Source organism: Rhinoderma darwinii, chromosome 2 (genome assembly GCF_050947455.1).
Source record: "Rhinoderma darwinii isolate aRhiDar2 chromosome 2, aRhiDar2.hap1, whole genome shotgun sequence".
NCBI classification, from domain to species: domain Eukaryota; kingdom Metazoa; phylum Chordata; class Amphibia; order Anura; family Rhinodermatidae; genus Rhinoderma; species Rhinoderma darwinii.
This window is the reverse complement of record NC_134688.1, coordinates 114,309,136-114,331,581: the sequence shown is the minus strand read 5'-3', so window position 1 is coordinate 114,331,581 and position 22,446 is coordinate 114,309,136. Positions and strand designations below refer to the sequence as shown.

Genomic DNA, 22,446 nt, shown 5'->3' with positions numbered 1-22,446 from the left:
CCGCCCTCCTAGGAGCTCGTCCAGATCTATTCTCACTGAGCATATTGAACGACGCCTAGCGTCATGTTACCATGGGAACCTCCAAGCGGCTGCAAACCCAAATAGGGGCGTACTATATAGAAGGGAAACAATGTATACTGACATTGGTGAGAAGTCATATAGAAATAAATCTTTAAAAAAGAGAGACTAAGTACGGGCGCAAGCGTCCTACCATAACGATACTGCGAGACTGATTCCCTGCGCATGTGGACTAGACCCTAAACAACAGACTTTTTATTTAGATGCAGTGGATACAATGGAGATGCCGATAAATGATTGCTCGCGCTGCAATGGCCTGGTGATTGGTCGAATGTGAGGCAGACTATTGGCTGTTAGATCTATTAGATAATACCTAATAGGAGACGTCACCTTAAACAGATCTCCTGATTGGCTCACAGCAGGGAAACCCTTTATGACACAAATATGAGTTTTTTTAAATCTTAATTTCAATGTTTTATGTATCCTAGCCATATTTACCCCTGGAGACAAAGGCTCTCTGCGAATGTACTGCTTAATTGCAGACTGCGACATGACTTATATATACATATACAAATAGGCAGAAACAAGATTGAGATTTTAACCCTTATTTTTTTTTAGGCCAAATACCTACCTCTAAATAAAAAATTCTATTATAGCTAAGATTTATTATTGATTGTTTATCATTTTCCTGTCCGAAGTGCGGGAAATCTGTATTTTGTAGGCATTTTTCATTTTTTTCCAAAAATCATTGGCGCAGGAGTGGCGGGGAATTGGAAAGGTGAGTATTTGAAGTATTCAGAGAGTAAGAGAAATATTCAATTTCAATTAACCAAAAACCAAACAAAGGAAGATGATACCGAAGAGTCGAGTTACTAAGGGTATCTTCACACGAGGTCATTACGTCCGTAATTGACGGACGTATTTAGGCCGCAAGTACCGGACCGAACACAGTGCAGGGAGCCGGGCTCCTAGCATCATAGTTATGTACGACGCTAGGAGTCCCTGCCTCGCTGCCGGACAACTGTCTCGTACTGGAAACGTGATTACAGTACGGGACAGTTGCCCGGCAGGGACTCCTAGCGTCGTACATAACTATGATGCTAGGAGCCCGGCTCCCTGCACTGTGTTCAGTCCGGTACTTGCAGCCGAAATACGTCTGTCAATTACAGACGTAATGACCTCGTGTGAACATACCCTAAGACTGATATTTAATGAGGTCCTGTCAGTTCAACTGACATATCTGTTTTAGTAAATCCTCTGTTATTCCTCCTGAAAATGTATTAGTAAATTAATAATGTGCGTAACCATTCTTTTTTTTATCAATTGGGCATGTCCATATTTACTCATACTGTCCAATCAGTGTTGACAGTATCATATTATGTAGTGACATACCCTGTTAACAAGGGGAAGGGTAATGCCCAATTGTCAATTTAGTTATACATTTCCAAGAGGTATAACAGAGAAACCAAATGCAATGTTGTAAGAGAAGATGCTCCAGCATTATTTCATGGGCTTACTAAAGAGGCTCTGTCACCAGATTTTGCAACCCCTATCTGCTATTGCAGCAGATCGGCGCTGCAATATAGATTACAGTAACGTTTTTATTTTTAAAAACGAGCATTTTTGGCCAAATTATGACCGTTTTTGTATTTATGCAAATGAGGCTTGCAAAAGTCCAAGTGGGCATGTTTAAAGTAAAAGTCCAACTGGGCGTGTATTATGTGTGTTACATCGGGGCGTTTTTACTTCTTTTACTAGCTGGGCGTTCCGACGAGAAGTATCATCCACTTCTCTTCAGAACGCCCAGCTTCTGGCAGTGCAGACACACAGCGTGTTCTCGAGAGATCACGCTGTGACGTCTGCCCCAGGTCCTGCATGTGTCGGCCACATCGGCACCAGAGGCTACAGTTGATTCTGCAGCAGCATCAGCGTTTGCAGGTAAGTAGCTACATCGACTTACCTGCAAACGCCGATGCTGCAGCAGAATCAACTGTAGCCTCTGGTGCCGATGTGTCCTCGCTCGTCCCACACGATGCAGGACCTGGGGCAGGAAGTGAGTGACGACACAGCGTGATCTCTTTTACTTTAAACACGCCCACTTGGACTTTTGCAAGCCTCATTTGCATAAATACAAAAATGGTCATAACTTGGCCAAAAATGCTCGTTTTTTTTAAAATAAAAACGTTACGGGTTGCAAAATCTGGTGACAGAGCCTCTTAAAACAGAGGTGTCAGGAGAGATGACAGGTTGTCTGTAAAGGGTATGTATCATGCTCATTGTTTAGTATCAACCTCCTGTATAACATTATAGTAATATCTCTATGTTCTAGAGCCAAATCCATATGCAACAGTCTCCTATGAAAGATGGTCCACAAGAAGATGTGTTATCAAATATAAACGCTTCTCTGCCTACTCCAAAGTCATCTCCCAGGCTTCGCCTCTCACCATCTAGGTTTTCAAACTACAGTACTGAAAACATGTCTCAGGAAGTCACACCAATTCACACGCCTCGGAAGAGTTGTGCTGCTGAACTACAAATACCACTTATGCCTTGTACTAGGCCACCAGATCTAAGCCCCAGGTAAGAACCCAGAATATGGCTCACTTCACATCTACCACTTATCTAAGAAGGCTGAAATAAAGACAATCAGGGTTAGGAATAAATATTGTGGGATTCATTTTGGAAATTCTGAAATAGGGAAAATGAAGCATAAATGTCCAACCTGTGTGCAATATTCACAGTAATATTACCCAGCATTTGAGGCATATGTGGTACATGAGTCCTGTTACAAATACTTGCTGTCGTTCTCAATACATAAACGGACAAAAACATTAATATACAATTTGTAAACATGTTGCATGGGTTTAACCCCTTGAGTACCCAGCTCATTTTGGCCTTGAGGACCAGACCCATTTTTTCAAATCTGACATGTATCACTTTATGTGGTAATAACTCCGGAATGCTTTTACCTATCCAATTGATTCTGAGATTGTTTTCTCGTGACATATTGTACTTTAGTTTAGTGCAAAAATTTGGTCGATAAATTCATTGCTTATTTGTGAAAAACACCAACATTTAGCGAAAATATGAAGAAATTATGATTTTTCCAATTTTAAATGCATCTGCTTGTAAAACAGATGGTAATACCACACAAAATAGTTACCAATTAACATCTCCCATATGTCTACTTTATGTTTGCATCGTTTTTTGAACATCCTTTTATTTTTCTATGACCTCACAAGGCTTAGAACTTTAGCAGCAATTTCTCATATTTTTAAGAAAATTTCAAAAAGCGATTTTTTCAGGGACGAGTTCAGTTCTGAAGTGGTTTTGAGTGCCCTATATATTAGAAACCCCCATAAAACACCCCATTTTGAAAACTGCACCCCTCAAAGTATCCAAAACAGCATTCAGAAAGTGTTTCAACCCTTTAAGCGTTTTACAGGAATTGAAGGAAAGTAGAGCTGAAATTTTCAAATTTCATTTTTTTTTACAAAATTCATATGTAATACATTTTCTTCTGTACAACAGAAGGTTTTACCTGAGAAACGCAACTCAATATTTATTGCCCAGATTCTGCAGTTTTTAGAAATATCCCACATGTGGCCCTAGTGCGCTAATGGACTGAAACACAGGCCTCAGAAGCAAAGGAGCATGTCTTGGATTTTGGGGCCTCCTTTTTTCAGACTATATTTTAGGCACCATGTCAGGTTTGAAGAGGTCTTGTGGTGCCAAAACAGTGGAAACCCCCAAAAGTGACCCCCATTTTTTAAACTACACCCCTCAGGGAATTTATCTAGGGGTATAGTTAGCATTTTGACCCCACAGGTATTTTGCTATATTTTTTGGAGTTAGTCTGTGAAAATGAAAATCTACTTTTTTTCTGGAAAAACGTAAAAATTTCTAATTTTTGCAAGAAATAAAGGAGAGAAAGCACCCCAACATTTGTAAAGCAATTTCTCGCGATTACGGAAATACCCCATATGTGGTAATAAACTGCTGTTTGGACCCACAGCAGGGCTCAGAAGGGAAGGAGCGCCATTTGGATTTTGGAGCTCTGATTTTACTGGAATGGTTTTCAGTGCCGTGTCACGTTTGCAACGCCCTGGAGGGACCTAAACAGTGGAATCCCCCCAAAAGTGACCCCATTTTGGAAACTATACCCCTCAAGGAATTTTTCTAGTGGTATAGTTATCATTTTGACCCCACAGGTTGTTTTGCTGAATTTATTGGAATTAGTCTGTGAAGATGAAAAGAGACTTTTTTTTGGAAAAAACACAGAATTTTCTAATTTTTATAAGGAATAAAGGAGAAAAAGCACCTCAACATTTGTAAAGCAATTTCTCCTGATTACGGAAATACCCCATTATGTGGTAATAAACTGCTGTTTGGACCCATGGCAGGGCTCAGAAGGGACAGAGCACCATTTGGATTTTGCAGCTCAGATTTTGCTGAATTGGTTTCCGGGGGCCATGTCGCATTTGCAGAGCCCCTGAAGTACCAGTAGAGTAGAAATTCCCCAGATGTGATCCCAATTTGGAGACTATACCCCTGAAAGAATTAAATTAGAGGTGTAGTGAGCATTTTGAGCCCTCAGGTGTTTTATAGATTTTATTAGAATTGGTCCGTGAAAATGAAAACATTTGTTTTTTCCAATAACCTGTAGCTTTAGCTCAGAATTTTTCATTTCCACAAGGAATACAGGAGAAAAGACACCCCAAAATGTGTTACACAATTTCTCCTGATTACGGAAATACCCCATATGTGGTTGTAAACGGCTATTTGGACATACGGTAAGGGTCTAAACGGAAAAAGTGCAATTTCGTTTTTGGAGTGGAGATTTTACAAAATTTGTTTTTGACGCCATGTTGCATTGCGCTGAGGTACGAGTACAGTGAAAACTCCCGAGAAGTGACCCCATTTAGGAAACTACACCCCTCAAGGAATTCATCTAGAAGTGTAGTGAGCATTTTGACCCCCAAAGGTTTTGCAGAAATTAGTGCACAGTGGATGTTGCAGATTGAAAATTGACATTTTCCACATATATGCTATTTCAGTGCCCAATGCATTGGGCCCAGCTTGTACCACTGGAGACATACGCCCCATAAATTGTTAAGCGGTTCTCCAGAGTACGGTAATACCCCATATGTGGTCATAAACTGCTGTTTTGGCACACTGCCAGGCCCAGAAGGAGCGCCATTTGGCTTTTGGAGCGCAGATTTTGCTTGGTAGTAGTTTTGTTTAGTGTTTTACTAGTGTTTCAGTTTATAATGTGGGGGCATATGTAATCTGTGCGGAGTACATACATTTTTTGCGTGACACACTGTCGTTTTTATTGGTACCATGTTTGGCTATGCGCGACTTTTTGATCACTTTTTATTCCATTTTTTTGGAAACAACGTGACCAAAAAAGGAAATTCTGCCATTGTTTTTTATGGTATTTTTTTTACGGTGTTCACCGTGCGGGATAAATAATATGATATTTTTTTAGGTCAGGCCGATACGAACGCGGCAATACCTATTATGTCTAGTTTTTGTCTTTTTTTTTCTAATTATAAAGGGCTTGATCAGGCAAACAAGGCGATTATTGTTTTTATTACGTAAAACTTGTATTTATTTATTTATCTAAAACTTTTTTTTTACTTTTTTTTCACTTTTTATTTTACACATACTAGGGGACTGGAAGATCTGATCTTCTGATCCCCTGTACAATACACTGCACTACTTCTGTATGTACTGATGTAGTGCAGTGTATTGTAACTGACACTTTACAACTGACAGTTGAGCCTATTACGTCCTGCCTTGGGCAGGACCTAATAGGCTCCCGTACCTGGCAACCAGGAAGCCGTTGCTAGGCTTCCTGGTTGCCATTGCAACCATCAGAACCCCGCGATTTTTCGCGGGGGGGGGGGGGGCAATGGGGTGCAGAGGGAGCCCCCTCCCTCTGTATCAATCACTTAAATGCCGCTGTCGCTATTGACAGCGGCATTTAAGGGGTTAAACTACAGCGATCGGAGAGGACAGTGATCGCTGTAGTTGCAGTGGGATGTCGGCTGTATATTACAGCCGACATCCGATGAAGATGGAGCGAGCACAGCTCCTGTGCCCGCTTCATCCTCAGGCCGTTACTATACGCCCATTTTCGGGAAGGGGTTAATAAAAAGTGTTTGTTTTTTTTTACACCGCTTTCTCTGATCTCCTCACGTATCTCACAGAAGTGAGGAGATCAGAGAAAGTGACAGGAGCTTTCTCCTGCAGACGACGTCACAGACGGCTGTGATTGGTCAGTCTTCAGAGACTGACCAATCACAGCAATCGCCGGCATTGGGGACTGCTAATTGGTCCCCAGGCCGGTAGCAGAGACGGTTAGCTGTCAATGACAGCTGCCGCCGCTGTTCTGTCACTATGTGATTTCACATAGTGCCAGTTTATTCCTGCGCCGTAATAGTACGTCGAAGGTACGCTGGAATAAACGGCCAGCGACGTACTATTACGTCGAAGGTACGCAAGGGGTTAAGGACCATAGCCCACAACGCCTTCCAAAAATTCTGCAATATTGTCGCAAGTAGTCCAAAAAAATATAGGATTTCCCCTATGATTTTAGCACATCTCCATTTTCTAGGTCATGCTAGTCCTTAAAGGGAACCTGTCACCAGCATTTCACCTATTAGACCAGCAATACCTGGTGGTAGTGGTGAAAAATCATTTCTATTTAACCTATAATTGTCTACTTAGTCGGCTCTGTAGCTTTAGTATTCGGCTTTTTAGTGTTCCCACACTGTATGCTAATGAGCAGAAAAGAGTCAGATCTTCATTTGAAAAGAGTCAAATCTTCATTCCTCAGGTCTTTCCGAGTTAATCCCGCCTCCTTATTTTTGATTGACAGCTCCTCGCCTTCCCCCAGCACACAAAATCCTGCGCCTGTGCATTGATGTCCTCTTCTGGTGTGTGCGCACAGAGGGACACCGGATTATTACGATAAAAGGCGCAAAATGTTTGCAGACCGTTATTTACAGTCGGAGGAGGAATTTAGGAGAGGGGATAACGCCAATGAACGATTTATAGCAGAGGCCAGTGAGGGATAAGTAAAGTTCAATAGGTGAAATGCTGGTGACAGGTTCCCTTTAATTTGGAATTTCAATTTTGGTGCTCTTCATAAATGACTCCCATCCATTCCGTTACACTTTAACCCCTTCCCTCTTTGGCCACTTTTGACCTTCCTGCCAGAGCCTCCTTTTTCAAATCTGACATGTTTCACTTTATGTGGTAATAACTTCGGAATGCTTTTACCTATCCAAGCGATTCTGAGATTGGTTTCTCGTGACACATTGGACTTTATGTTACTGGCAAAATTTGCTCGGTACATTCAGTACTTAATTGTGAAAAACACCAAAATGTAGGGAAAAATTGCAAAAATTAGCATTTTTCTAAATTTAAATGTATCTGCTTGTAAGAAAGGCAGTTATACCACAGAAAATTGTTGCAAATTAACATCCCCCATATGTTTACTTTATGTTTTCATCGTTTTTTGAACATCCTTTTATTTTTCTAGGACGTTACATGGCTTAGAACTTTAGCAGCAATTTCTCACATTTTCAAGAAAATTTGAAAAGGCTATTTTTACAGGGGCCAGTTCAGTTGTGAAGTGGCTTTGAGGGCCTTATATATTAGAAACCCCCAATAAGTCACCCCATTTTAAAAACGTCACCCCTCAAAGTATTCAAAACAGCATTTAGAAGTTTCTTAACCCTTTAGACATTTCACAGGAATTAAAGCAAAGTAGAGGTGAAATTTACATATTTCTTTTCTTTTTGTAGAAATTCATTTTTTATCCATTTTTTTTTGAACACAGAAAGTTTTACCAGAGAAATGCAACTCAATATTTATTGCCCAGATTCTGAATATTTAGGAAATATCCTACATGTGGCCCTAGTATGGTAATAGAATGAAGCACCGGCCTCAGAAGCAAAAGAGCAGAATTTATTTGCGATAATTTTTCTAACCCCAGCAAGGGGGGCCTGAACTTTACTAAGTGTATATATGACTACCTAAACGGAGACGTGGAGGTGACTAAGCGGGCTCATTTGCTGGGTTGGGAGCGGGACTTAGGACGAACGTTTACTGTCGAGCAATGGGCTGCGGCAATTAAGTGGACTATGAAGTCCTCATTATGTATGAATCTATTGGAAGTCTACCATAAAATGTTGATGACATGGTACTATACACCTTCCAAGCTAGCCAGCATCTATCCCCATTCGTCGGCCTTGTGTTGGAGGGGATGTGGCCAGATAGGTTCCCTTTATCATATTTTTGGGAATTGCCCTATTATATTAAAGCTGTGGGAGGATGTGTTTCAACTTCTATCCTCAGTACTGGGGACTCCTATCATAAAAGATCCGGCTGTAGCTCTCCTATCATTGGGAATAGAGGACCTTCCAAATGACTTTAGACGTCTGGTGGGCCACGTGCTTCTTACAACTAAACTTCTGATTGCCAAAGCTTGGAAATCCTCCACGCCTCCTTCTTGTACTGAAGTAATAGGAAGGGTGTCTAACCATTGTATCTATGAACGCCTATTTTATCTAAGAAATCACAGATATGTTTTCTTTTCTAATGTATGGAGCCGATGGTTTGTGGACTGTAGAGACCAATTACCTATGTCAGCCTAATTTTTCTCTCCCCTCCCTCCCTTTCCTTCCCTTCTTTACCTTTTGATAAGAAAGAACATGTTTGGTATTTGTCGCTTGAATGGTTGTACATTTTATTGGATATCATATTGCTCGGACTTTGTGCACTGTGTATGACTTATAATGTACTATATGATGTTGAAAATTCAATAAAAATTTATTGTTGAAAAAAAGAAGAAGCAAAAGAGCACCTAGTGGATTTTGGGGCCTTCTTTTTATTAGCATATATTTTAGGCACCATGTCAGGTTTGAAGGGCTCTTGCGGTGCCAAACCAGTGGAAATCCCCCAAAAGTGACCCCACTTAGGAAACTACGCGCCTCAAGGAAATTATCTAGGGGTATAGGTTCATTGCAGAAATTATTGGAATTAGGCCATAAAAATTAAAATCTGTTTTTTTTTTTTAAAAAGTGTAGGTTTAGCTAATTTTTTTTCGTTTACACAAGGACTAAAGGAAAAAAAGCACCGCAAAATTTGTAAATCAATTTCTCACGAGTAAAACAATACCCCACATGTGGTCATAAACGGCTGTTTGGACACACTGCAGGGCTTAGAAGGGATGGAGCGCTATTTGGCTTTTGGTGCTCAAATTGCAGGAATGGTTTGCGGAGGCCATGTCGCATTTGCAAAGCCCCTGAGGGGACAAAACAGTGGAAACCCCCACAAATGACCCCATTTTGGAAACTACACCCATTGAGGAAATTATCTAGAGGTATAGTGAGCATTTTGACCGCACAGGTTTTTTGCAGAAATTATTGGAATTAGGCCATAAAAATGAAAATCAAAATTTTTTCAAAGAAAATGTAGGTTTAGGTAATTTTTTTCAATTTCCACAAGGACTAAAGGAGAAAAAGCATGTAAAGCAATTTCTCCCGAGTAAAACAATACCCCACATGTGGTCATAGACGGCTGTTTGGACACACGGCAGGGCTTAGAAGGGAAAGAGCGCTATTTGGCTTTTGGAGTGCAGATTTTACTGGATTGGTTTCTGGGCGCTATGTCGCATTTGCAAAACCCCTGTGGGACCAAAGCAGTGGAAACCCCCCAGAAGTGACCACATTTTGGAAACTACACCCCTCAAGGTATTTACCTAGGGGTGTAGTGAGCATGTTAACCCCACAGGTGTTAAACATTAGTGTGCACTCGATGTTGCAGAGTGACAATGCCCAGCTTGTGCCACCATAACAAGACAGCTCTATAATTATTATGCTGTGTCTCCCGGTTTTAGAAACACCCTACATGTGGCCCTAATCTTTTGCCTGGACATTTGACAGGGCTCAGGAGTGAAAGACTACCATGTAAAATTGAGGCCTAATTTGGTGATTTACAAAGTATTGGTTCACAATTGCAGAGCTCTGATGTGAAATAATAAAAGAAACCCCTGAGAAGTGACCCCATTTTGGAAACTGCACCTCTCAAGGCATTTATGAAGAGGTGTAGTGAGCATCTTCGCCCCACAGGTCTTTTCCATAAATGATTGCGCTGCAGATGGTGCATAGTAAAAATGTAAATTTTTCCCTAGATATGCTATTTCAGTGGCAAATATGTCATGCCCAGCCTGTGCCACTGGAGACACACCCCAAAAATTGTTAAAACGGTTCTCCCGGGTATGGTGATGCCATATATGTGGTAGTAAACTGCTGTTTGGGCACGCTGTAGGGTTCAGAGGGGAAGGAGCACCATTTTGCTTTTGGAGCGTGGATTTGCTTGGTAGAAGATTTGTTTGAATATTGCTGGTGTTTCCGTTTATAATGTGGGGGCATATGTAAGCTGGGCAGAGTACATCAGGGGCATAGTCAGGTGGTATAATAATGGGGTAAACAATAAAATGATCCATAGATGTGTGTTACGCTGTGAAGCAATCCTTTCTGCACAGGCCGGTGTCGCACTGATAAATGTCCTTCCTTATCCCCCTTTTGGTCCACACTCCGCACCTTTTCAGTTTGGGGAATTTTGCTGGGGAGTGTTGTCCTGGTATAATACGGGCACCCTCTCTTCCAGCAGATATGTTTGGGCCCTCCCCTTCCTGGTTCCCTAATTTTAGGGCCTTGATAAATCGCCTCTTGAAACAGAAGAAATGTTCCCCTCGGGCCAGCACAACTGCATATTTTTTATTTCCTAACTTACGGAAGCCTTAACTAATTTTATTTTTTGATAGACGTAGTGGTGTGAGGGCTGTTTTTTTTGTGGGACGAGCTGTAGTTATTATTGGTACAATTTTGGGGTACATGCGGCTTTTTATCCTATTTTTTGGGAGGCAAGGGACCAAAAAACGGCAATTCTGGCATAGTTTTTTTTAGTTTTTTTTTATACAGCGTCCACCATGCATTATAAATTGCATGTTAATTTTATTCTGTGTGTCAGTATGATTCCGGTGATACCTAATTTATAGCACTTTTTTATGTTTTACAACTTTTTGCACAATAAAATAACTTTTGTAAAAAGGATGTATTGTTTCTGTCGCCAAGTTGTAAGAGCCATAATGTTTTAATTTTTTAGTCGACGGAGCTGTATGAGGGCTTGTTTTTTGCGAGACGAGCTATAGTGTTTATAGGTACCATTTTTGGATAAGTGACTTTTTGATCACTTTTTATTCCAATATTTGTAGGGCAAAGTGACCAAAAAACATAAATTCCGGTATAGTTTTTACATTTTTTACGCCGTTCACCGTGTGGAATAAATAACATAATATTTTTATAGTTCAGGTGGTTACGGACGTGGCAATACCAAATATGTATGGTTTATTTTTTTTTTCAATAATAAAGGACTTGATAAGGGAACAGGGCGATTGTGTTTTATTTTATTACTTGAAACTTTTATTATATGTTTTAAAACTTTTTTTTTTTTTTTTTTTACACTTTTTTTTCAAATCCTACTAGGGGACTTGAAGGTCCAACTGTCAGATTTTTTTTTATAATACATTGCACTACCTATGTAGTGCAATGTATTAGATCTGTCAGTCATTCACTGACAGCAAGCCGATTAGGCTTCGCCTCCCGGCGGGGCCTAATCAGCTTCCGTAATGGAAGAGCAGGAGGCCATTATTAGGTCTCCTGTTACCATAGCAACATCGGCAGCACTGATTGCATGGCAGGGCTGGCAATCTGCTAGCAACCTCTAAGATGCAGCGATCGCTTGCATTGAAGGGGTTAATGGCAGGGATCGGAGCTAGCTCCAGTTCCTGCCATTACAGGTGACATCCACAACTGATGACGCCATCCTGAGCCGGCGGCATCTTTCCGTCGGCTACAGAAACCTTTCAGGTCCCGCAGGGGGGTTGGAGGTTTACCGTGCTAGACAGCCCGGGAGGCCAGTATTAGGCCTCCGGTTGCCATTGTAGCCACCGTTTCATTGCTAGGTTTCCGATGAGCTGCAAACAGCTTAAATGCAGTGATCGCGTTTGAGCGCTGCATTTAAGGGGTTAATGGCGGGGATCTAAGCTAATTTCGGTCCCCGCCATTACAGCCGGATGTCAGCTAAGATAGCGCTGACATCCGGCGATGGTGGCACCGACTCAGCTTTTGAGCTGGTGTCCGCCATTTGTCGTATGTATACGACAAAATGCGGGAAGCACTCGCTTTCCATGACGTATCCATACGGTAAATGTTGGGAAAGGGTTAAATACGTGAATAAAAAGTTTCTAAATTAAAAACAAATATTATCTGGTTTAGGAGGAAAGGAAACGGACCACTGAACAGGCTAAGACAGTCTTTGGTGACAAAATTTCTCTCTGTGGGTCTAAGGTAATAAACCTGTGCCACTCATACAGGCACACGAGCACTTTAGCCTCTCCCTCACATCTACAAAGCTTCTCCACAGGGGAGAATCCAAACTCCTATCAGTTACTGCTGATGATTAGACTAATTTCTGTCAGTTAGGCCTTATTCACACTGACGTGTCCGTTTTGCGCGCGCAAAAAACGCTGCGTTTTGTGCGCGCAAAAGGTTCGTGTGTCATCAACATATGGTGCGCGGCTGCGTGATTTTCGCGCAGCCGGCATCATTATGACACTCTGTTTTTATGTTTACAAACAGAAAAGCACGAGGTGCTTTTCGATTTTCATTCATTTATTTTACTACTGTTGCGCAAATCACGCGCGTCACCCGGAAGTGCTTCCGTGTGCCGAGCGCGATTTGCACTCACCCATTGACTTCAATGAGTGCGTGCTGCGCGAAACACGGGAAAATATAGGACATGTCGTGCGTTTCACGCAGCGGACATACGCTGCGTGCAATTCAGGGACAGTCTGAACAGCCCCATTCACTAAAATAGGTCCGTGCGACGTGCGTAATTTCCAAGCGCGTAGCACGGACGTATAACACGTTCGTGTGAATAAGGCCTTATAATGAAAATTGTGGAAACCTTTTGAAAAAGTGTATTTTTGATGTTTAATTGTTCAGAACACCAGTTTTTTGTTGTGTTTTTTAAAAAATTATATATCGCAAAAATAATTTTATGTCGAATATAAACTGGTACGTCCTCCTAAACGGGGAGGGGATTGGGATAACCTCATTCTGCGCAAAGAGGCCCAATGGATTTACAGACTGGCTTGTGTACAGCCTGAAGGTTTAAACGAGCAAACAAATTATACCTGTTTTATTTAAATATATAATCAAGTTAAAGATACAGATCTGTCGGTCCTCTAGGTAGGGGTACGGCAATTCAATCTTGGTCTAAACATAGTTACTTGCAGTGTACCATTCAATAGTGACAGGCATGGTAATTCAGTCCAGGAGGTTTTCAAATGTCCAAAGTGTGGTTGACATTAACATCGTTGTTCCATTCATACAATATGTATTTTCAGGGTAGGTGCTCCTATCGTGGTATTCCAATTGCGGTCTTGAGCTGATCCGCAATATGTATCCAACTCAACATTGATATACTCCATCCTTGAATACTATGAGGCTCTGTGCAGCAAGGAGATACTTCTACAGCCTCCCATCGAGTCTGCACGTTCTGTGGTGCTTGCGATGTTGCTTCCGGGTATGTCAGCTGACGGCCGGGAGTGGTTAAGCGTCACGGATGTGGTGGGCGAGTATGATTGGCTGGTTCGTAGTATGCTGCCGAAGCCAGGGGGAGGAGTATTCAGTTCATAGTGACTCAGAGTCCCGTAGTGAAGCATGCCGCTGACATCTATGCGTGCATGCTTCCATGTTGTGCAGTAGAATATCTGCTGCTGAAGAAATATTGCTGGCATCCTGGCCAGACTGACCAAGCTACAGACCCCTGATGATAAGTATTGAAACGCGTAGGGTCGGGTTAAGTGAGGGAATTTTGCGTAGAGGGCAGTGGTATTGTTGTGTATCCTTAACATCAGGAGATTTAGGTGCGGCTAACTGCAGGCTCCTGGTGTGTTCTAGTGCCTAAACCACTGTTTCACCAATGTTTAAACGCTGATACCATATTTGATATCTCTGTTATATAGCCAGTCATAGAGGGTTCGCAAACGAATTAGGACTTGGAGTATTTGTTTAATACGTTTTTAAAATACACGGTTGGGCTTTTCACAGTGGTGATTGTACCCCTGTTTTTAGATAGCTATGAAATAAAAGTTATATATTTTACTCATTTATCACTTCAGTGAATTTACAATTTTTCATATTTGTGGGAGCACAATATACATCATTTAAATACAGTGAATTATTACGAATTAGTACAGTTCATTATATATTATTCTTTATCTGGGTATGGCAGCCTTTGCACTCTCTGATCTAAATACAGAAGGATGGATGAGTGAAGCAAAAAGTGTCTTCTCTGAGTGTGAACTTGAATATACAACGCAGGGTGCGTCCCTTAAATCCACTTTTAAAAACCTTACCAGATTACATAAGGATTATACAAGAAGCTGGTGGGAAATTCAGAGTCTAGAAAACTATCTCAAGAATAAAATAGTGCCTAGATGCCTGAGAGTCCCTATTGCTCCAGCCCCCAGATTAAAGACACCTAATATAAAAGAAAGGTGGGAGCAGGAGATCACAGGGAGTTCACTGAGATTAATGCAAATTTTGGTAGAGGAAGAGATTATCCAGTTTGATCAAATCAGTGTTGAATTGAAAAAAGAGATTGAGATAGTCAAGACTCTGGTTGATACCCCAGGTTTTGACAAAAAAGACAAAGCCTTGCAACAATCCCTAGAGAGGTTTACTAGTCATTTAAAAGAGCGTAAGCACTTCCAGTTCCAGAGAGATCTGCAGGAATTCAGGGAGAAAAAAGCTTATGATTTTGTTAATCAGCAACAACAGCATCAGCAGTTAAATAGGGGTCAAAGAGAATCTGACCCTTCTACATCTGAGAGTGAAACAACAGACTCTGAAAGAGTAGGCCCATTATTTGGGACTGGTGGTGGTAGACAAAAATATAGGGGAGGTGCCAGAGGTAGGAATAGAGGCCGGGCTAGAGCTTCTTCCAACAGTGGCAGTAATAATTTTTTATCCAACAATCCCCCCATTTCCCGCTACATGCTGAGGGGACAAAAGTATTTATAAAGGGAATAGGAACAGATAAGTTACAAATAATTAATTTATCTGAATACAATTTGAGTCCATCTGAGATCATGCTCTTAGAGAAGGGACTTTCATTTGTCCCCACAGTGAAATTTGATTCATTCACCTGGATCAAGGATTTGAATTTGTTTGCTCGTAAATTAAAATGGATTAAGTTTTTTAAACATCATAACAGGAAAAAATGTCTGGAAATGGGTTTAGAGGAATCTGATTTGGAAGGCTTGGAAGCCTTGGAAGGGTTACTTGAGGAATCGAGTAGAGCTCCAGGACTGGGTCCTTTTACTAATTTGAAAACTAGATGTAAAGGATCTGCCAGGCACTGCTTCGGGGTTAATTCCCAGAATTAATCAGTCAACACCTGAGTGTACATCCCTGAGACAGACACCAGCTTCCTCCACTCAGGCTGGCAGGCTTAGGAGTGGGAGAGCCTATCGCAACCTGGCCAGACTCAGCTAGCTCCCGCCCTCGGTCTATTTAAGCCTGCTCTTCCTGTCCATCTGTGCTTGTGAATTCTTTCCTTGAGGTTTCCTGGCCCAGCTACAGCTCCTGCTACTTTTTGATCCTGCTCCATACAGACCCCGGCTTACCGACTACTCTTCTGCTTTTCGCTTTGTACCTCGCACTCTCCTGGCTTGACTCGGCTCGTTCACTACTCTGTTGCTCACGGTGTTTCCGCGAGCAACTGCCCATTTCCCTTGCTTGTATCCCCTTGTTTGTTTGTCGTGTTTGTCATGCACTTACTGAGCGCAGGGACCGCCGCCCAGTTGTACCCCGTCGCCTAGGGCGGGTCGTTGCAAGTAGGCAGGGACAGAGTGGCGGGTAGATTAGGGCTCACCTGTCCGTTTCCCTACCCCCCCCCACCATTACAAATTCACAAGCCCTATACCTAGTCTACCCTGGTCCCTGACACCATTATGGAACCCCGTGAAACCCTGGCTCAGCAAATGCAGGGTCTCTCCCTACAGGTCCAGGCCCTGGCTCAGAGGGTCAACCAGCCTGATGCTACCTTGGTAGTTCCCCTCACCGCACCCCTTGAACCCCACCTCAAGTTGCCCGACCGGTTCTCAGGTGACCGGAGGGCTTTTCTCTCCTTTCGGGAGAGTTGTAGGCTTTACTTTCGCTTAAAGCCTCACTCCTCATGAATTCCGCATGGACCCTGCCAAGGTTCAGGCTGTGGCTGAATGGGTCCAACCTGCCTCCCTGAAAGCGCTACAGTGTTTTTTGGGGTTCGCTAACTATTACAGGAGATTTATTGCTAACTTCTCGGTCGTCGCTAAGCCTCTTACGGACCTCACTCGCAAGGGTGCTGATGTCCTCCATTGGCCCCCTGAGGCCGTCCAGGCTTTTGAGACCCTCAAGAAGTGCTTTATCTCGGCCCCGGTGCTGGTTCAGCCCAACCAAAGGGAGCCATTTATTGTGGAGGTTGACGCGTCCGAGGTGGGAGTGGGGGCCGTCTTGTCCCAGGGTACCAGCTCCCTCACCCATCTCCGCCCCTGTGCTTACTTTTCTAGGAAGTTTTCGCCCACGGAGTGTAACTATGATATTGGCAACCGCGAACTTTTAGCCATTAAATGGGCATTTGAAGAGTGGCGCCACTTCCTGGAGGGGGCTAGGCACCAGGTAACGGTCCTTACCGACCACAAGAATCTGGTTTTCCTAGAATCTGCCCGGAGGCTAAACCCGAGACAAGCTCGATGGGCGTTGTTTTTTACCAGATTCAATTTTTTGGTTACCTATAGGGCCGGGTCTAAAAATATTAAGGCGGATGCACTGTCGCGTAGCTTCATGGCCAGCCCTCCTTCGGAGGAAGATCCTGTTTGTATTTTGCCTCCAGGTATAGTCATTTCCTCTATCGAGTCCGATTTAGTCTCTGAAATTGCTGCTGATCAAGGTTCAGCTCCTGGGAACCTTCCTGAGAACAAGCTGTTTGTTCCCCTGCAATTCCGGCTAAGGGTACTTAGGGAAAATCACGACTCCGCACTATCTGGCCATCCAGGCATCCTGGGTACCAAACACCTCATTACCAGAAATTATTGGTGGCCTGGTTTGCCTAAAGACGTTAAGGCCTACGTCGCCGCCTGTGAGGTTTGTGCCAGGTCCAAGACTCCCAGGTCCCGACCAGCGGGCTTACTGCGTTCGTTGCCCATTCCCCAGAGACCTTGGACACATATCTCCATGGATTTTATCACCGATTTGCCTCCATCCCAAGGCAAGTCGGTGGTGTGGGTGGTGGTAGACCGCTTCAGTAAAATGTGCCACTTTGTGCCCCTCAAGAAACTACCCAACGCCAAGACGTTGGCTACCTTGTTTATCAAACACATCCTGCGTCTCCATGGGGTCCCCGTCAATATTGTTTCTGACAGGGGGGTACAATTTGTTTCATTGTTTTGGAGAGCCTTCTGTAATAAGTTGGGGATTGATCTGTCCTTCTCCTCTGCTTTCCATCCTGAAACCAATGGCCAAACGGAGAGGACTAATCAGTCTCTAGAACAATACTTAAGATGTTTTGTCTCTGACTGTCAATTTGATTGGGTTTCTTTCATTCCCCTCGCCGAATTTTCCCTTAATAACCGGGTCAGTAACTCGTCAGGGGTCTCTCCCTTTTTCTGTAATTTTGGGTTTAATCCACGGTTCTCCTCCGTTTCACCTGGTTGTTCCAACAATCCCGAGGTGGAGGTCGTTCATCGGGATCTGTGCGCAGTCTGGGCCCAGGTTCAGAAGAACCTAGAGGCGTCCCAGAGCATACAGAAGGCTCAGGCCGATAGAAGACGTTCTGCTAACCCCCTGTTTGTGGTCGGGGATCTGGTGTGGTTGTCATCCAGGAACTTGCGTCTCAAGGTTCCGTCCAAAAAGTTTGCTCCCCGGTTTATTGGGCCGTATAAGGTCATTGAGGTCCTCAGTCCTGTCTCTTTCCGGCTGGAGTTACCCCCGTCTTTTCGTATACACAACGTGTTTCATGCCTCCCTCCTGAAACGCTGCTCCCCGTCCTTGGCCCCCTCGAGGAAACCTCCTGTTCCCGTCCTCACCCCTGAGGGGGTGGAATTTGAGGTGGCCAGGATCGTGGACAGCAAGATGGTCCAAGGCTCCCTCCAGTACCTGGTCCATTGGAGAGGATACGGGCCCGAGGAGAGGACTTGGGTACCCGCCCGGGATGTTCACGCTGGGGTATTGGTCAGGAGGTTCCACCTGCGTTTCCCCAGTAAGCCAGGTCCACTTAGAAAGGGTCCGGTGGCCCCTCATAAAAGGGGGGGTACTGTAAAGGATCTGCCAGGCACTGCTTCGGGGTTAATTCCCAGAATTAATCAGTCAACACCTGAGTGTACATCCCTGAGACAGACACCAGCTTCCTCCACTCAGGCTGGCAGGCTTAGGAGTGGGAGAGCCTATCGCAACCTGGCCAGACTCAGCTAGCTCCCGCCCTCGGTCTATTTAAGCCTGCTCTTCCTGTCCATCTGTGCTTGTGAATTCTTTCCTTGAGGTTTCCTGGCCCAGCTACAGCTCCTGCTACTTTTTGATCCTGCTCCATACAGACCCCGGCTTACCGACTACTCTTCTGCTTTTCGCTTTGTACCTCGCACTCTCCTGGCTTGACTCGGCTCGTTCACTACTCTGTTGCTCACGGTGTTTCCGCGAGCAACTGCCCATTTCCCTTGCTTGTATCCCCTTGTTTGTTTGTCGTGTTTGTCATGCACTTACTGAGCGCAGGGACCGCCGCCCAGTTGTACCCCGTCGCCTAGGGCGGGTCGTTGCAAGTAGGCAGGGACAGAGTGGCGGGTAGATTAGGGCTCACCTGTCCGTTTCCCTACCCCCCCCCACCATTACACTAGAAGTAGAAAGTTGCCGCCAGTGGGAGATTTTACCAACGTAGATCTGTTTGTAGATCTGGTGGGTGAAGAGATCAAAGCTTTGAGTCAGGATATGAGGGGCATTGATAACAATCTGTCTTGGTCTGAACGTGTAGCTCTTACCACTTTGGAAAAAAGACGTAACATCATTCTAAAAGCATTTGATAAAGGTGGGAACATTGTGGTTATGAGTCGAGAAGACTATAAGAAAATGTGTGAGGACATTTTGCTCAATCCTGACTGTTATACCATTCTAAAAGATAACCCCACAGCAGTGTTCAAGAAGGAGCTTTTAGGTATCCTACGGGATGCAAAGAGCAGGTCCCTGATCAGTGCTAGTGAATTCAACTTTCTATTTCCACAATTTCCTATTATGGCATGCTTTTATAGCCTGCCGAAAATCCACAAAGGGTATCCTCCCCTACGTGGTAGACCCATTGTATCAGGTATTAACAATCTAACCCAGAATGTTAGTACATATATAGACCAGGTGCTGCGTCCGTTTGTACTAGGTCTCACATCATATGTACGTGATACCATGGATGTTTTAAAACAAATTGAGGGTATCACATTGGAACAAAATACATTTCTGGCCAGTTTGGATGTAGAGGCTTTATATTCCTCCATTCCACATAGGCTTGGCTGTGAAGCAGTGGACTATTTTTTAAAATCTAGAGGCACTCAATATGTGGCTCATAACCAGCTTGTTTTGCAATTACTACACTTTGTGTTAGAAAGGAATGTATTTATCTTTGAAGACCGCATTTTTCATCAGCAACGTGGTACAGCAATGGGGAGTCCCACTGCTCCCACTTATGCAAATTTGTTTCTCGGCTGGTGGGAAGAGACAGTGGTCTTTGGGGATAAATTTGCTAAATGGACTTCATCAATAGGTATCTGGATTAGATATATTGATGACGTATTGTTGCTTTGGAATTCCACAGTGGAGGAATTCAATAACTTTGTGGCAGCCCTTAATGTAAACGATCTAGGGCTCAGGTTCACATGTGAAATCAGTGATCAGGAATTATCTTTTTTAGATCTTAAGATAATCAAAACTAAGGAAGGCGCAATACGTACAAAAGTACACCGTAAGGAGACAGCAACCAATAGCTTCCTTCAATGGAACACTTGTCACCCTTATCCCCTCAAACGAGGGATCCCCAGAGGCCAATTTATGAGGGTACGCCGGAATTGTAGTTCGATGGATGATTTCGAGGTACAGGCACATGACCTCACAAACAGATTGAAGGAGAGAGGCTTCCCTAAAGGGGTAATTAGAAAGGCCTATGAGGGAGCGAGGGATGCAGATAGGCAGAGTCTCTTAGTCCCTAGACAACGGAAAGAGGAAAGGGTCACGAGGCTCATTGGTACTTTTGACTCCAAACAATCTGAGATCATGGTAATACTCAAAAGGTACTGGCGTATCCTAGGTGCCGACGCGGACCTGGCGGATCTGATAACACAATGGCCTTCAGTTACGTTCCGTAGAGGAAAAAACATTAGGGATAGGGTGATGCAAAGCTGTTTTGACCCCATAATACAAAAAGGCACTTGGTTCGATAGGCAGATACCGGGCACACATAGATGCGGTAGTTGTAGAGCCTGTGACTTTATTCAAAGTGGGAAAAAATTCAAAAGTGTCACCACCCAGATTGAGTATGACATTCGAGATTTTGTAAACTGCAAAACGGCTGGTGTGGTCTATTTAATTACATGTCCATGCCCACTGAATTATGTGGGCAAAACGGTGCGGCAGTTTCGGCGCCGGATTAGGGAACATGTTGGAGATGTCACAAATTTGAGAGATACGTCCATTTCAAAACATGTAGAAGCAAAACATCAAGGCAGGGCAGAATGTTTGAAACTTCAGGCTATTGAACTGGTACGTCCTCCTAAACTGGGAGCGGATTGGGATAACCTCATTCTGCGCAAAGAGGCCCAATGGATTTACAGACTGGCTTGTGTACAGCCTGAAGGTTTAAACGAGCAAACAAATTATACCTGTTTTATTTAAATATATAATCAAGTTAAAGTTACAGATCTGTCGGTCCTCTAGGTAGGGGTACGGCAATTCAATCTTGGTCTAAACATAGTTACTTGCAGTGTACCATTCAATAGTGACAGGCATGGTAATTCAGTCCAGGAGGTTTTCAAATGTCCAAAGTGTGGTTGACATTAACATCGTTGTTCCATTCATACAATATGTATTTTCAGGGTAGGTGCTCCTATCGTGGTATTCCAATTGCGGTCTTGAGCTGATCCGCAATATGTATCCAACTCAACATTGATATACTCCATCCTTGAATACTATGAGGCTCTGTGCAGCAAGGAGATACTTCTACAGCCTCCCATCGAGTCTGCACGTTCTGTGGTGCTTGCGATGTTGCTTCCGGTTATGTCAGCTGACAGCCGGGAGTCACGTGGTTAAGCGTCACGGATGTGGTGGGCGAGTATGATTGGCTGGTTCGTAGTATGCCGCCGAAGCCAGGGGGAGGAGTATTCAGTTCATAGTGACTCAGAGTCCCGTAGTGAAGCATGCCGCTGACATCTATGCGTGCATGCTTCCGTGTTGTGCAGTAGAATATCTGCTGCTGAAGAAATATCGCTGGCATCCTGGCCAGACTGACCAAGCTACAGACCCCTGATGATAAGTATTGAAACGCGTAGGGTCGGGTTAAGTGAGGGAATTTTGCGTAGAGGGCAGTGGTATTGTTGTGTATCCTTAACATCAGGAGATTTAGGTGTGGCTAACTGCAGGCTCCTGGTGTGTTCTAGGGCCTAAACCACTGTTTCACCAATGTTTAAACGCTGATTCCATATTTGATATCTCTGTTATATACCCAGTCATAGAGGGTTCGCAAACGAATTAGGACTTGGAGTATTTGTTTAATACGTTTTTAAAATACACGGTTGGGCTTTTCACAGTGGTGATTGTACCCCTGTTTTTAGATAGCTATGAAATAAAAGTTATATATTTTACTCATTTATCACTTCAGAGAATTTACAATTTTTCATATTTGTGGGAGCACAATATACATCATTTAAATACAGTGAATTATGTCGAATATAATGCAACATTTTTTGGGGATTGTAATATTGCTTCTATTAATTGTGTTTTATCCTGAAACTACTTTTTGCACACAGCAGCAACATGACATGGAGTATAAACATGACTTTTGAAGTATAAAGACTTCATTATCTTAAAAAAGGTCACGTGCAGAAGGCTTTATTTTGGGCTGAAGTATTTCATTTATGTCTTTTTTGACATTTAGGGTATGTTCACACGGCCGTAAACGCTCGAAAAACGTTCTGCCCGAAGCAGAATGCCTCCAAACATCTGCCCATTGATTTCAATGGGAAAACGGCGTTCTGTTCCGACGGAGCGTTTTTCG

The 22,446-nt window shown here is 43.3% G+C and overlaps 1 protein-coding gene across 3 annotated transcripts in view; it reads left to right on the top strand.

Annotated features, from left to right (window-relative positions):
- KCNH3 (potassium voltage-gated channel subfamily H member 3) overlaps positions 1-22,446 on the top strand; it is a 97,391-nt gene that overhangs the window by 69,107 nt on the left and 5,838 nt on the right. For all 3 annotated transcript variants that reach the window (XM_075852166.1, XM_075852167.1, XM_075852165.1), the window contains exon 13: positions 2,348-2,598. In XM_075852166.1, coding sequence (XP_075708281.1) covers positions 2,348-2,598 — 251 coding nt within the window. The remainder of the gene's footprint in view (positions 1-2,347; positions 2,599-22,446) is intronic.